General features: G+C 41.8%; 1 protein-coding gene across 2 annotated transcripts in view; it reads right to left on the reverse strand.

Moving 5' to 3' along the window:
• The window catches only part of SYD (P-loop containing nucleoside triphosphate hydrolases superfamily protein), a 106,940-nt gene that overhangs the window by 8,817 nt on the left and 81,759 nt on the right, over positions 1 to 16,364 (reverse strand). For both annotated transcript variants that reach the window (XM_087682444.1, XM_087682443.1), the window contains exon 18: positions 411 to 500. In XM_087682444.1, coding sequence (XP_087538570.1) covers positions 411 to 500 — 90 coding nt within the window. The remainder of the gene's footprint in view (positions 1 to 410; positions 501 to 16,364) is intronic.

A 16,364-nucleotide genomic window follows, 5' to 3' on the forward strand; every position in this document is an offset into this window, starting at 1 on the left:
CTCAAACCTGACCTTGACCAACCACTATCAGTGCAAATCTAATGCTAGATTTGGTGTTCACATGAGGACCATGCATATCAGGAAAAAATGTGGAATGTTTAAGGAAATGTGTAGCTGTTATGTGTGGCTACATGTTTGAAAATTGGTTCCCACCACAAGCACAAGCAATATACAAAGACAATGGGAGTAAATTTGACAGACTCAATCATGAATGCCTGTGGGAAAACTAGAAAAAATCCTTAACCCCTTAAAGCTGTGCTATTCCTTAGGTCAGGATAAGGGAATACCTCAGTGTTTCAGGTGACCCGAAAGGTAATATTTTATTCATCTTAACACTGTTATTAAAGCTGAAGGCAGAAAAATTCCAATGCATGCATGAATGATAATGTACTTGCACAACTGAAACTTGCCTTTTGCTTCAGTCTGCGCAACACAAAAGGTCGTAGGACTTGGTGTAGCCTGTTGATTATTAACAAGTTCTCTTCCTCAGTCAGCAAGGCCTGTCAAACATAAACAATTTGTGCATTATATTAAAAATCCCACTTTTTCAAACAAGCAAACCTGTTTATCAAATTTGCTCCCCTTGGACTTTTGAATCCACATAGCAAGATATGCTTTTACATCTAATGGTATAGCACAGATTCAACTACCTTAAACTCACCTGCAACTACCACAATACATGAAATAAAACACATTCAAATATCCCCCCTTACTTCTCTGGCCCCAAGCAGCAGCTACAATTGGTGCATAACACATGAGACAAGTGGGCACTAGCTCACATTTTCAGGGCTGCAGCACCACCAGCACAGACAGACTTGAATACCGGTACCAAGTTCCAACTACATCCATCAGAGAACAATACAGAGATATGCTAGTATGTGGATCTAGGCGTTCCTGTCCCAGTACAGCTAGGCAATATTCATCAAACGATCCAAGGAGTAGGGCTATCATCTCTAAATACCACCAGAGATCCCCAAGAAGATTCATTTCAGCAGGGCTCCATCTCTGCACACAAACAATATGCAAGTACTAGTTTACGAATGTGGCCCCAAATCCTCCTTTTATAGGAAAAAGGTGATATGACCTAGAAGAAGTGGATCAGCCAACAAGAAATAACCAACAAAGGTAAAGCCATAAAGTAGGCCTTGGTGCATGGTGAACCTAATGACAACTTTCATGATATTCTCCCTAAGCAAACTTGAGCAAGAAAGAAAAAGAACACCCTATATACTCCAACATGACCAAGATTGGATGCAGCTCAGTGACTTCTCCCTATAATAGAAGTCCTCTAATGTGATGATCCCTTTCTACAGTCAAAGTTCTCAAAAACAGTCACTGTAGCACCACTTTTAGCCACACAAGCTCCATGGATAACTTTTTACAAGTCATAAAGAGTAGATTCCTCCATTGAAGCATCAACATGCCTTGCAAGCATCCTCATGTGAGGCCATATGCACATTTCAATGTCATACACTCCATCATTCATTTGGATTAGACACACTAATCCAAGATTTTACTTGGGAGTGAACAGAAAGTCCAAAATTTTTGGCTTATGAACTCGCAAAAACATCAAGTCCACCAAAACATGAAAAAGCACAAAGATGTCCTCTCTCCACCCACACACTTGCCCCTATGGTTGGGAGTATGTGAGGGTGATGCAACATCAATAAAGTCAAAAAACAATTTTTGTGAGGGAATCATAGTTGTCAAGTACGAAAGGTACAGTACAATAAAATATGATACTAATTGGTACCTTATGATTTTATAAGGTACGGTACGATATTAGTACGAAAAAAAATTAAGATGATTTTTTAAATAACAAAAATCATAAAACATTAAATGATAGATCATAGAATACATGTTTAAAGTGGAACTAGCCATTTCATTGCAAAATAAGATGAATACATGAGGGTGACCATTGCGGTCGCATGGATTACGCAAAACATGCGATACAACTACAGTCTACAATCTAGTATATCTGATACAAAAAAAAAAAGAGAGAGACCTATGTCACATGAATCTATGATGAGGCATCACTATCATCATCATCATCATCATTAGAACCATCTGAGTGCTCATCAAGAGAGTCTCAAGATGACTCCTCGGCATCTGATGATGAGGCACACTTATACTCATCCTCACTAATGAGATTACCATCATCATCAAATGATGGCTCCTTAGGTGGCGGTTGTGTAGATAAGGGGGGAATGTCATCATGAGGCACAAGATGTGAGCTACTAGAGCCCCGCCTTACATATATCTGCAAGCCATTTGAACCACCTCTCCTCGATGATGGAGGGCATCAAATGAACATGCCCCTACTACCACCTACTCAAACTCCTCGCCCACAAGCACGCCGATTGCGAGTGTCATGAGTATTTGCTGCTATAAGCTCTCTATAGAGCTTTGCAAAAATCATCTCCTCCTCCTCCTCCACCTCCTTATGTATACTCGGAAGAGTGTTACCCGTCAACTTAAAAGTATCAATATTCACCTACACAATGCACTGATGCATGTAAGATTGATAATTGTAAATGCTAAAGTCTAAATTGTAAAGAATAAAGTTTAAACTTCAAAGTTCAAAGTTTAAAAGTTAAAACAACAAATTTTAAATGTTATGGTTAAGTGTTTAAATTTTACCTGCTTTGTACTACCCATGCTCATCATAGCCCTCACAATGCGTAAGTTAGTGCGGCAATAGACTAGCCGCTCTAACTGTCATGTGCTAAGCCAATTACGAATCTTTGTGTGAATGATAGAATAGGCACTCCAGTTTCTCTCACATGCACCCAAAGAGCAACCTTGGGCAAGGACCCTCATGGCTAAGGGCTGAAGGGTCTCTAATGCGTATCCAAAGGTTAGCCACCAAAATAAAGGCTTCACAAGTAACTCTCTCCTCCAACAAGTGGGAGAAGCAAAAGCCACATGCCCTCTCTGATCTGCATAGCATCCTAGCTCCTCTAGCACTGCATTGTGGTCATCCACACGGACCACACAAGTTAAATAAGCAAGCTGGTCTGAACGCAACTCTCTATCATCCATGACCGCCGGTGACTTGTAGACCGAATGTACCAATGCGGCAAAACCATGGATGGGCTTATGCATTCACACCCATCTCCTCTCTACTATCTCTAAAACATGTGCACGTTGTGTCTCTGTGATCACTGTACAAGCACGTGTCTCCGCCAATGCCGCTCTAAAGAAGTGAATGAGAAGGCTCATGGTGGACCCCTCGCAATCACTGATACATAACACCCTATAAAAGGGAGTCACGATAATAACAATGGCACGGACTTTTTGCCAAAACTGCTCATTAAGATACAAGTGTTGCATAGCTTTCACCTCCTCTGTCTCATGCTTATCCCACTCATTCCATAGAGTAGACACCACTGTCTGGCACAAGGCAGACCGCACCTCATAAAGGCGCTCCAACAATAACCACATGTAAGCAAAGCGAGTTGAAGAAGGCTTCTTCAACTCCAGTGTGCTATGCTCACAATACATCGCAAGCACCTTTACCGTTACCGTGAAGAATGTGACAATTGATGTAGCTTTGCGGACCACCCTCTTCACCCACTTGAGCTTCCCGATGTCCTCCATGAGCAAGTCCAAACAATGACTTGCACATGGAGTCCACACAATCATAGGGAACTCGGCCTCAAGCAAACGGCCCATGCACCGACAATTCAATGCATTGTCGGCAACAACTTACACCACATCTGAGGGGCCCACCTACAACCACAATTTACAAATTACAAGTTATGTATGAATCAAATTTCAATTATGAATCAAGATATTATCATAATGAAAGAAAGTGAAACAAATTTAAAATGCAAATTGCAATGTATACCTCAATGATAGCTTGTCAAATGTGGCGATAGATGAATGCGCCCGCCGTTTTTCTCCCCCTCTTACCGGTATCTACGGCCTGCAAAAAGTAAGAGCCGAGTAGACATGAGACGATTATGTTGATGATGCTCCGTTTCTTACGATCACTCCATCTGTCGGTGAGAATGGAGCAATCATATTTTATCCATGTGGCCTCAATAGGATCAAGGGCTCTATCAATCCTCTCCTTCTCTTCATCAATCTTTCTCGTCCTCATGTCATTTTATGTGACACCGATCCATCCTTCACATGAACCCACATTGGCAATGGCTTTTACCATCTTCTTCCATTGCGCTTGCTTTAGGACAGTGAATGCAAGATTGCACTCAATCACCGTGCGTACAATTTCAATATCCGCAAGTCATTGCCAACCGATCCACGCATATGACCCTAAGCTTGAGAGAGAGACGATTGTCTCTCTGGCATCGCATGAGCCTCCACTCTTTGTCTTTTACCGAAGCCAGATGCAGATGTGGAGCCCCCACCACCAATGGTAGAGGCCTCTCCCGCATCGGTTGAAGATACGCCCACATTGGATACTTCCTCGTTAGTAGGCATAGGAGTTGGTGCCAATAAGCCACTTCCTCCTCTTGTGGATCCCCCTCTCATCTTAGCGAGAATCTCCTCCCCAATGTTTTGAGGGACATCCTTGTATGGAGCAACTTGTGAAACCAACCTTCCTTCTCAGATAGGGTCGTTTAACTTGATTAAGCACTTAACTACAACAATAAATAAATGCACATAAAATGAAATACACACTTTACCATAACATTCTTGGACAATAGACACCCTGTTGGCCCCAAAATTGGCGCCCCTTGTGGTATTTCTTTAGCTTTCATTCAATTGGAAGGAGTACAACTCGAGATTCTTCAATCTCCTCCTGCTAACCAATTGCTCTTGCTGTCATAAATGACCAGCAAGCCTTTTGGGTCATTTGCCCCTTCATTCACCCAAGACTTCTTCTCCAATTTGACCCTTGGCTGGCCAAATGCTGCCCCAAATCAATTTGGAATGGGTTGGCTCCTGGAACCCCTTGATAATCTTCAATTATCAGCTGCTGATTTCAGTCCCTTGAGCCTTCAATCTCTGGAACGGATCCCAAGGTGGCTACTAAACCCTAATTTACTGCAGAAATTACAGATCAGCCCATCAAGAATGGCTGAGATCTCCTCCGAATGGCTAAGAATTGCTGAGAATAGCTGAGCATAGGCTGAAGGAGATGAAAGAATGTTGTAGAGAGAGAAAAAAATTTGAGATTGTCGCGAAGAACTGATCAAAATCAGCTGCTGCCCTGCTGTACCAGCCCCAAACGGATGCACCAACAACAATAGGAGCATCAGAGACTGTGATCTTTAGGAGAAAGTGCATCAGCAACAATTGCCAGCTTCCGAAGGTCAAGAATATGCAATCTCCATCTCCAAAATGGTCTCCAATGGTTGGGAATTGGCCCCAAAAGCTGGCAGCAACAGTCCAACACCTCTTTCCAACAGCTCCAAAATGAAAAAAAGAGATTTCCCTCTCCCTTCAGCCCTATATAACATTTCCCCCACTTGCATGGGAAAGTTTTGCCAAGTGGCAGCTTTCTTAATCCATTATCAGCAATTTCCAGCCATTTAATTAATTTTCAAAATTAATTAATTCAGCCCTTAATCCATGCCCAGAAAATTGACCTTGCCCATCCAAAAATTAAATGGCTAGGCCATTTGCAACCCAAAGTGGGCCCATGCATTAATTGACCCTTGGACAAGTATTAATCCATTAATTAATGCCTGGTCCCTAGTGTCACCACTGACACTTAATGGCCAATTAATGGTCCTAGGGGCAAATTGACACCAAAATTCACCTAGAATCTAACAAGTATAACTTGTTACAACTTTTGCCTTTAACACCCATCTTTTTTACAAGGTCCTTCAGCCTTCAACTGTGAAAAAGTAGCTTGCACCTCACATGTGCAACACGTGTGCATCTTTTAATTGCACATTTGATTAATCCTTTAATCAAATGTCAATTAAACATAAGCAGAGCATCAAATTTTCACGTCCTCCTGACAAATTGCCCCTCCGTCTTGGAAAGATGTTGGAGAACCCGAGTTACACCACTTGTATAGTGCTTCCCGCAATACTTGCAATGTCCAATGGTGGGAGTTGGACTTCTTTGTGTCCCTCTCCACATGGATCGCATGCAAATTGAAGGCCTCGTGCTTCTCACGAGTCATGGTGCCAATGACGGATAAAGAGACCCGTGGGGGGAGAGAGAGAGAGAGAGAGAGAGAGAGAGAGTCTCGACTCTTGAAAGTTGAGAGGGAGACTTGAGAGGCCCGAGGGTTGGGGTAAAGTTGAAAGAGCAAGAGTGAGAGAGAGGGGATGGGAGATGAGAATGGCTAATGCTTTGATAGGGTGCGGGATAGAGGGGATAGAAGATGAGATTTGAGAATGGCAAATGCTTCAATAGTATGTAGGAAAGAGGAGATGGGAGGTGAGATTCGAGAATGACAAATCACACGTCCATTCAAGAGTCGAGCGACAAGATCCAAGAGAGAAAGATGAGAATGGTAAGTCACAAGTGCCTGCTGAATTGGTGTGGAAGCATGGAGGAGAGGAGCACCTTTTGTAGATGAGAGAAGGGTCAAAGTTCAAACAGTCAAAGAGGGGTCAATGGTCAAAGAGAGGGCTGCCAACTAAAAGGAATCCAAAGAGGGCTGGGGAGAAGAGTACATGGCTGGAAAAGGGAGTGGGGTGAGGTATCCAAGGCTTCCCACCCCCCAAAAAGTGCCACGTAGGCAAGCAGAGTAAAAGCAGGGGCGCAGAAAATGCGGGACGCAGGATCAAAGTGGCGCAGGCGACACGGCCGAAACAGGCCCAAAACCTCGTATGAATTTGTACGGATACGTACCATACGAACCAGTCCGTACCACGTACGAAGGCAACTATGGAGGGAATCACATCAATACCCTACGAGCTATACCTGCACTGGGACTGTCAAGAAATCACACCAACACCTTGTGAGCTATACCAACTTTGATACCATGTGAGAATACATAAGGGTTTGCAAAAGAAACACGTAAAATATATGAACGCAACTAACAAATGAACTCAAACAAGATACAAATGAAGAGGAAAGAGGATGAATGATGCGAGGGACATCATATAACAAACCAAGTGTGGTTTGTAAGCTAAGTGTGACAAAACAGATGCTCAGAGAGCAGGGGCCTGTCCAATATCCACTCTCTCTCATGGGAGTGGGATAAGGGATGGACAAGCCTCTCCTACTTAAAATGCAGATGGATCTTCATTGTAGCAAACTACCAAGTTTTCCCTCAATAGATCTAGAGCAGCATGTCACCTACACAAAGAATGATAACTAGCAAGTCCCCTCCTTCATTCTTAATTCTATAGGTCGCGGCAATCGAGCTATTTTTTAACCCTTTGCTAGCCAAATAAGCATCAATTTTAGAGCACCAGCATGAGGAGCTTGTTTGAGACCATAAAGAGCTTTACGCAGCTTGCATACCATGTGCTCTTTCCCCTCAACCACAAACCTTGGAGGTTATGACATATAAACATCCTCATGCAAATCTCGATTCAAAAATGGTGTCTTAATGTCCAATGATGTACTTTCTAACCATAATTTATAGCCATAGCAATTACACATCTCACCATACTCTAAGGGAATGTAGGAGCAAAAGTTTCCTCATAATCTATGCCCTTTTTTTTGCATATAGCCTTTTGCTACCAACTATGCTTTGTACCTCTCAATAGTGCCATCAGCCTTACATTTGAGTTTAAAAACCCATTTTGTGCCAATGGCCTTCTTACCAAGTGATAAATCCACAAGATCCCATGTGGAGTTAGTGGCCATAGAGACTAACTCATCTTGCATGGCCTGCATCCAATGTATATCTTATTGACCTTGGTCCAAGGAAGTAGACTCATCATCATCCAATAGTGAGTTCATAAACACATGCTTATCACAACCATCTCCATCCCTAAAATCAACCAAATGTGCTCTCTTGCATATATGTTGCATGTCTAGGAGCCCTTCAAGTCCGCTTAGGTAAGGAGCATTCATTTTACTCTCCCAGAGAGCGTGTAACGGCCATCTCATGATTGTTCCGGTTGCAATTACAGCAGCCCTTCCATGTTGTACTACATCTTCCACTACATGTGGCAAACCATCATTATAACCCTGCTGTTTTTAAGCATATGCTGCAACAGCAGCTTGATTTATTATCCATCCTGCCATTTACAGCAAGCATTGACTCCAAAGAAAATGGCAAAATGCCCTCAAACACATCACCAACGTCATTGGTGGCTAGCATTTGAAATTCATCATGTGAAAATGTGGCATTTTTAGCAAATATGACATCCCTACAAACAAATACTTTCTTCGTGCATGGGTCATACAAGTGATAGCCCTTGCTCTCCAAACTATAGCCAATAAATATGCATTTTAGAGCCTCGTCATCAGGCTTCCCATGAAGCCCTTTCAAAACATGTGCATAGGCTATGCATCCAAACACCCAATGTAGTCAGATTTAGGTTTCTTGCCATGCCAAGCTTTGAACGGTATGTTGATCGCCTTCAGTGCCTTAGTGCGTACACAATTCAACACATGATTTGCACACTGAAGGCCTTCTAGCCAAAATTTATGAGGCAGCCCCTTGCTCTTCAGCATCCAATGATTCACCTCCATAAGAGTCTGATTCTTCCTTTTAGCAATAACATTTTGCTGAGATGCCATTCTAATAGTGGCTTGATGTGTAATGCCATGATCAAGAAAATATATCTCTAAAATGCAAGACATGTACTCCCTCCCTCTATCAGTGCCAAGTGTCTACCCTTTCAAAGCTAGTTTCAACCTCAAGCTTTGCAACACAATCTTTAAAATGCATAAATACATAAGATTTAGCCTTTAGCCAATACGCCCATGTATACTGAGAGTAGTCATCAATAAATGTGACAAAGTAAAGATGATCCCCAAGTACACATGTCCTCATGGGACCACAAACATGGGTGAATAAGCTGCATTTTTTAGACAACACACACTGTACCATTCTTTTTGAAAGCAAACCTGTGCATTTTTCCCAAAATATATCCCTCACATGCATGGGGCAGTGGAGTCTCCACTAGAGGCGATGCATCTCCTATATGACACCTCTAAAGAGTCATCAAACTCCCAAAACTCATATATCCATAGCAAACATGCCATAGCTTTGCATTATGCATTGCGGGTGGAAGTGTAGTAACTACCAGAGCATCATGAGACTATCTATCATAGGCACTCAACAAAAAGAGATCCTTGTATAAGGTGATGGACAACCTAAGTGCATAATCCATCTCTCTATCTCTGACAATTCATTTGTCATGCTCAATGATGACCTAAAAGCCATGCTTATTAAAAGCAAAGATAGACGATAAGTTCTTTGTGATACTGGGCACAAATCAGACATCTAGAAGCATGAAATCAAAATAATCTACAGTAGTAATAGTGATTGTACCAATGCTACATGCATCATAACTACTGCTATTTGCACATGTGACATGCTTTCCAGTAGGGGTCGAATGCAAAGAGATAAACAAACACTTCCTAGAGGTGATGTGCTTTGCCGCTCAATTGTCAAAATACCATGTTTGCTGCATTTCAACAATAATAAATACTGAATCAACCATCGAAGAATCAAAACTGCATGTGAGAAAGGCATAGTTCTCCTCCACAAAGTTGGTTGAAGCATCACCATGAGTAGATTTGCTAGCTAATGTCTCCTTGACAACTAGACCTAAGTCCTTCTCTTTGGCCAATCTCTTCTTGCATTTATCAATATAGTGACCACGCTTCTTGCAGTCATGACATTTCCCCTTCTTTTAAGACTTTTTTGTGTCTTGGACAACCATTTGATGGTTGTCCAACATCACTCGTTTGCTGATTTTTTACATTTTTCCTAACTTTTCTTTTGCCTTTGTATTTGGAAAGCATAGTCACATCACCTGAATGCAATGCAACATTCTTCCAAGTCTCTTCCTCTTGTAGCAAGAGGCCTTCCATCTCCACAAATGTAAGGGGCCGCTCCCCCTCTCTCAAAAGAGGTGGAAACCAAGATATGACTCAACAAGAGCGTTTAGTGCGATATTTACAAATTTAGCATCCTTAATTACCTCATCAACATTGAGCAGCAGCTCTCACACAAATCCTATATGTATATAAGGTGATCTATCATGCTATCACCCTCATCCATGTTCACATTGGCTAGCTCTTTGCGAAGATTGAATATCTTGGTCTCATTATGTATTGCAAACATGCACTCAAGTAGATCCCAAGCAGATTTTGAGGTCCTATAAGACTGAATGTGCGGAATAATTGCCCTTTTCATTGACAAGGAAATCAAAGAAAGTACCTATGCATCCTTGGAGTCCCTCTTCCTCTAATCCTTAGTAGGAGGAGGAGAATGGGTAACAGCACCACCACCAACAACCTCTCCTTGAGCGTTACACTAAGTTGTCTCAGGTGTAAAACCTCCTGGTCACTAGAAATCACCTGTGACATAGTCCCACATGTTCTTCAACCACAAGAAGGTTACGAACCATAAAACTCCACAATAGGTAGTTCATGCCATTATGTTTATTCTCTTGAGTGAGGACACCAAGGATACTGCTTTAATCATTATGCCCTAACATGCCATGCGGTCAATACCCCTCACAATACCAAAAATCCCTATAGGATTAAGATACAAGAATCAAACTATCACAAAAATTGCAAAAGTGTGCCTAATGTCACACAAATCAATACCACTCAGGCTGCAAATAAAAGTAATAGTGTTGTATCACACTTGCCTTGGAATGCATGCCCACAAAAGTACAATTTATAGAGCAGCTTAATGCCGAGTCTCACCAAAAGCCCAAAATTAAATGTTATTGTACCGCCAATTTTCTACCTTGGAATGTGTGTCAAGCAAAAGCCCCAAATTTCTTCACAAAATTTTAAAGAAATTGATGCCTTATAGCTCAAATGTCGGTAAAAATGCCACCTTGGGATGTGTGCCAACAATGAACAATAGTTGAAATCCACCTTGTGATGCATGCCAAAGCCTTGGTGATAAAAAGGCCCAAATTTCTTTTGCAAAACAAGATGAAAATGCACAATGTCAAGTTGTCAAGTATCAATCCGTGTGTTCGAGGCTGAATTGACAAAAAGTCCTACTTTCGAGCACCTCAAAAAGTGTGTACAACTTAAGTTACTCAGCGGCGGCTCCGTCAACATCATAGAAGGCAACATGGTTCGACAAGGGTTGGTGATGCGCACTAAGCTGGTCCTAAGAATGCAACAGAGGCAACGGCTCTCAATCACAGTGGGTGGCCATAGGGCGACAGGATTGGCGAAAAGCTGAGGGGGAGCACATAGTGGCACTGCTTGGGCGGCTTCATGCAAGGTAGTGCAAGTAGAAACCAGGCCATGGTGGCGACAAGAGTAGGTGGGCAGCGGCAGCACTGGCTAAGCGCAACATAGACGAGGCAAGATTGGCACAAGGTGTTGTTGGTACAAGAGGTGGCGTGGACTAGCAACCAGGTGGCAAACGTTGGCGGTGTGGAGCCAGTGTTGCACTGGACTAGGCAGAGCTAGTGAGACGGGGGCAGTGTTGGTGTTGTTTGCTCACAAGGTGAGCTGAGTGGCAACGCTTGTAGGACAGGCTGAGCTGAGCTGGCGTCAACAGCAATAAGGCTGCTGGTGGCTCTAGTAGTGTTCGCTCTCCAGGTAGCCCTGATAGGCAGCAACTACTCTTCAGCCAGTCAAAGTCTCTTCCTCACACAGAGCACAAGCTGATGGCAGTAAGACATCGGGTAAAGTGGCATTGACTGGTGATGGCTGATCAAAACGCATGGAAGCTGCTCTAATACCAAATGGTCGAAAAGAAATCAGCTATGGAGAGAAACGAGACAATGACAATGAGTGAGCTGAAGCAAGAGAGTAGTGTACTTGCCCAACCAAACTCAAAACAGTGAGGGTACAACCTACATTAGGTCAAGGGTTGACCTAGCCAGCCCTCCACCGACTAACTCGAGTTAAGCTAACTAGCCCTAGTCCCTAGTGTCACTACTTTTAAATGTGAAGACACTAGGTATACACACACTGAAGTGACACTTATTAAAGTGTCCACACCACACGAATTACATGGGCATTGCCCAAAATTGACAAATTATAGCACTAGATGCAGCACAAGAGAGTATGAGCAGTAGCTCTAGAGGCAAATGATGGAGGGAGAAACCAAATGCAGCAATAAAGGATGTTGATAATGGAAGGAGAGAGATGATGGCAGTAGCATTAGACACAAAAACAGATCTGTAAAGAGGGTTTTAACAATCGCACAAGAGAAGAGAGAAAAAAAAGAAAAGAGTGTATCAGCTGCACGATTCACCTCCCAGCCTTGGCACGACCCATTTCAGTAATTAATTACATTAATCCTTAGCAAATATGTGCATGCTTGCCCCATCACCCACTTACTTGGCTCTAGCCACTCTGCACATGTATTTAAATGTGCTAGAGCCCCATGTTTTGAATAGCCTAAGCCATTGGTCACACGTCCTGCTTATGTGTGTAGTTGGTCACACAGTCCAAGCTCCTTAAAATGGTTTCCCGCAAATATCACATGAATTAATTAACACTTCAATTCATGTGACACCTCCTCCCCCTTAAGAACTGTGTTCAGACTTGAAAGCAGAACTGGGGAGATCTAACTGCAAAGTGGGAAACCTTTTTAAAAAGTGCTTACATACTCCTTGAACTATCTTCTAAACAATCCTCCTACTTTACCACTCTCTCGGTAAACAGTATTACTAGTTCAATTAAAGGCAAGTACTCTTCCCAATCAGTTTGTCTTTTATGTATGCACAAAGCATATCTCCTAGTATTTTCTCTATGAATCCAGACATTCTCACTAACTCACATGCCCAAAAGAAGGCTAAGACGTAGACATGCTACACCTATAGGCATTGTCCCTATGCAAAATGTCTAAAGATTTTTTCACGTCCCTCGATTTCCAAGGTCTGCGCTACATGTATCTGTTTCTCTTTATCTTTATCTTTCTTTCCTTTGTCTGAACTTTTTATCTTCCTTCTTTTTCTTTTTAAAGAAGTTATAAGGTAACCTGGTGACAAACAATTAAAGCATAAATTTTCGTCTCTCCCTTTTATAATCCTCTTAGTTAGTCTAACCCCTATATTTAGTTTCTTGGTAGTTGGTGTTGCTTCATCTTTAGAGAGAGAGAGAGAGAGAGAGAGAGAGGGGTAATTTTCTTTTGAATTCACATATGGATTTCAAAATCAATGGAGCTTGCAAATGCACCTGAGTGTATATCATTGTCATCATACATGAATGTAAATTGAATTGTCCCTTATAATGTCTTAGATGGACTCCTTTTCACTTCCCTTTTACAATTCTCATCATTGTCATAAATGAATGAAAATTGAATCGTCTCTTACAAGCTTGATGAAGATACGAGCCTCTTGATGCAAGATGGAGGTTGGGCAATAGGTCACCAATGACAGGCAGCCGTTGGGCAGCAGCCAATCTAAGATGGCAGCAGCTCCAAGCTATACCCAAAAGGGCGGCAGCTGCTCTCTTGTGCTAGCATCTACCTGGCATGTGCAGAAGGAGGGAGCAGAAGCACACTCAAAGAGGCAAAGTGGTAAAGAGAAGAAGAATGAATGAGGGTGGTCTGATAAATAGAGCTTTTTAGGGTTGATTTAAGGAGAAAAAATCCGTCATGCATGCATGACGATTGATTCTTAATACTAGCCTCGACTTTAGTCTCTCAAAACTACTTGATGCTCGACCCAAAGGGTCCCATCACAAAGAGATCAAAACATCGAACCACAAGTGTCACAATATGTTGCCTAAGGGCCTACTAGAATCACAAGGGTAGTGAAATTATTTTCAATCGCCCAAGAGGTCCAACCTTCCTAGTATTGACGATGATGTAAGATCTCAAGATTCCAAGTGATGCTTGCAATTATGCTATTGTGATTTGCATTTGCCCAATGTATCTTGCCGTTTGCTATTTTGATTTTGCAACTTGTTAGTCTTCAGCCTTGTCGGTTTAACATTTAATTTTGTGGCTTTGTCAAATTGTCTATTTTAGTACTTGGTACTTAATAGTTGAGTGACCGCTTGCTTTTATATTCTATATTTTATATCATTGATCATGAATGATGACTTGTTACAAAAATCATAACATGTCACATGTACCTACCATTGTCTACAACTTACTGACTTTGCTATTCATTTTTCAGCTTGCTCTTGGTTTGGAATTTGTATCTTGTTATTAGTATGTGCTAGCAACACCTTCGTCATTTGGGATTTTGGCATTCAATGTAGAAGTTTTACAGCATTGTTGTTTGTTATGTGATAATTTGATGATGCATTTTGAATTTCAAAGTTTTCAAGCGAAATTTTGGTAAAGTATACTACATTTCTTTTAATGTCATACCAAACCCCCATCCCTATCCCCTACTTTTGGTTTCACCCTTACGTCCTATCCCTGTCCATATCCCCCTACATTGTGACTATGGATGGGCCTAAAGGGAACTAGGTGGTAAGTTAGGTTGAAGGTCAAAGAAACCAGCCCAACTAGCGGAATGCTTACAAAACCAATTTACTTAAGATAGAGAAGAGTGCAATTCCATGCACAGGGATAGAATTTTGAGCTACAAGAAGCAACAACAAAGTAGTCAAGCAGCTCCTTGGGTACCTATACTGATGCCAAGGTGTGAAAGTTTGGGGAAGCCACATGAAGCTCTCTCAATCCACGCCTTAATGATGAGCGCTTTTTTGTCTTCTCGGCTAATTGGGAAAGATTAAAGAGAATTACCCTAGGCCTTAAAATAACACTTCTCATCTTAGAAAGGGAAGTCGCCCTTTCTAATACATGTCTTTTACTCTTTAGAGTTCTAGCTACCCCATAATTTCCGCTTGAGAAAACCAGCAACCAAAGTACCCCCCTCTAAGGATAACAAAGGGCGAAAAGAAAAAGCCTTATGTTCTTGATCATCCACTCATGCATAATGCAGGAGTTGACACTCTCAAATTCATAAAAGGTCGACAAGGTGGGCAACAAGATAATTTTCTATATAAAATTGAATACAAAAGGCAAATTATTGCCAAGTAAAGTGACATGGTCATCGTCTGGCTTAGGTGAGTAAGTGGTGGTGAACTTGGCAAGTAAATACTTGAATATTCAGCCAACTGACTTTCACATCATCCCCTTTCTTCATGGAAGCTTTTAAAGGTTGTCATCAAGATTGATCTGTCAAGTTCAAGCTTCATGCCGCACTGTAATCAATGAGACAACTATAACCATCTAATGCAAGGGGAAAATGTTGTGATTGAGGATGGAACTCGGGTAAAAGGCCCTACATTAACTCAACACCTTTCATAGCATTGTGAACTCTCCATTGACAAATAGATTAGGGTGCACAAGTCAAGAATTAGCCATAAGCTATAATCCAATGACTAGTTTACAAAGCCCTTCAAATTGAGCCAAATGGAGTGTGAGTTTTGAGTGAGGGATAGGGTGCAAGCATCTACACTTGTTGAAATGAGTCTTATCACTAAAGGCATTCTTGTTTGTTGGAACAGAAGTGAGAGCGTTGACTAAGAGATAGGGTACAAGTGTGGAGTGCAATTGGGGATTCGTCCCCAATGTGCCCACCATGCAAGGGGGAAGCATACATATAGATCTACAAGTAATGTAAAGAGGCTGACTAGAAAAGGCTATGCGAACCATCTGAGTAGCCTAAAGAGAGAATGGCACACCATAAACACAAGATGGATATCCATGCATTTGAGTGGCTGGGACTCAAGGTGCAGAGCGCATGAGCAGGATTCCCAACATAGTGCACCAAAAATCACAGTGATACTCACTTGCAGGTATATGGGAGATACAACATGCACAAGAGGCATTGTCAGCAACAAAGTATCAAAAGCCAAACTGCTACATATATGAGAGAAAGAAGGAAAAGCTATTCTAAAACCTAGAAAGGAATCTAAGCCAGCCTAGGGAAAACAAAAGAACCTAGAGATGAAGAATCTAAGTCTAGACTGCTAGGATGATGAGGAGTAGAACCTAAAAGTAAGCTAGAGAAGTGTGGAAGCAGCAGGAGTTCAGAATCAAAGGCACCAGACCATACTCACGTGAAACAAAAGGAGAATTTTGAGAAGTAGCAGGTATAGGATCTCATGCAATTGATCAGAAAGAGTTTCGACTGATTAGCATCTGCCTGGCTAACAGTGAGATTTTAACCAGCTTCAGCTTCAATCTTCACAAAGCTTTCCTCATTAAATGAACGAAACTGTTAAAAGAATTAGCTGGGTAGTGTAAAGGGTTCTGTACATCATGTTAGAAATAACTACAGTCAATGATGTGTGAGTCTGTTTATTGAAGGTAAATTAGTGTGTAAATGTGTACTTGCATGAGCCACTAAACTGGG

This window comes from Lygodium microphyllum, chromosome 1 (assembly GCF_053477565.2).
Source record: "Lygodium microphyllum isolate KBCC chromosome 1, Lygodium_microphyllum_v1.1.10, whole genome shotgun sequence".
NCBI lineage: Eukaryota > Viridiplantae > Streptophyta > Polypodiopsida > Schizaeales > Lygodiaceae > Lygodium > Lygodium microphyllum.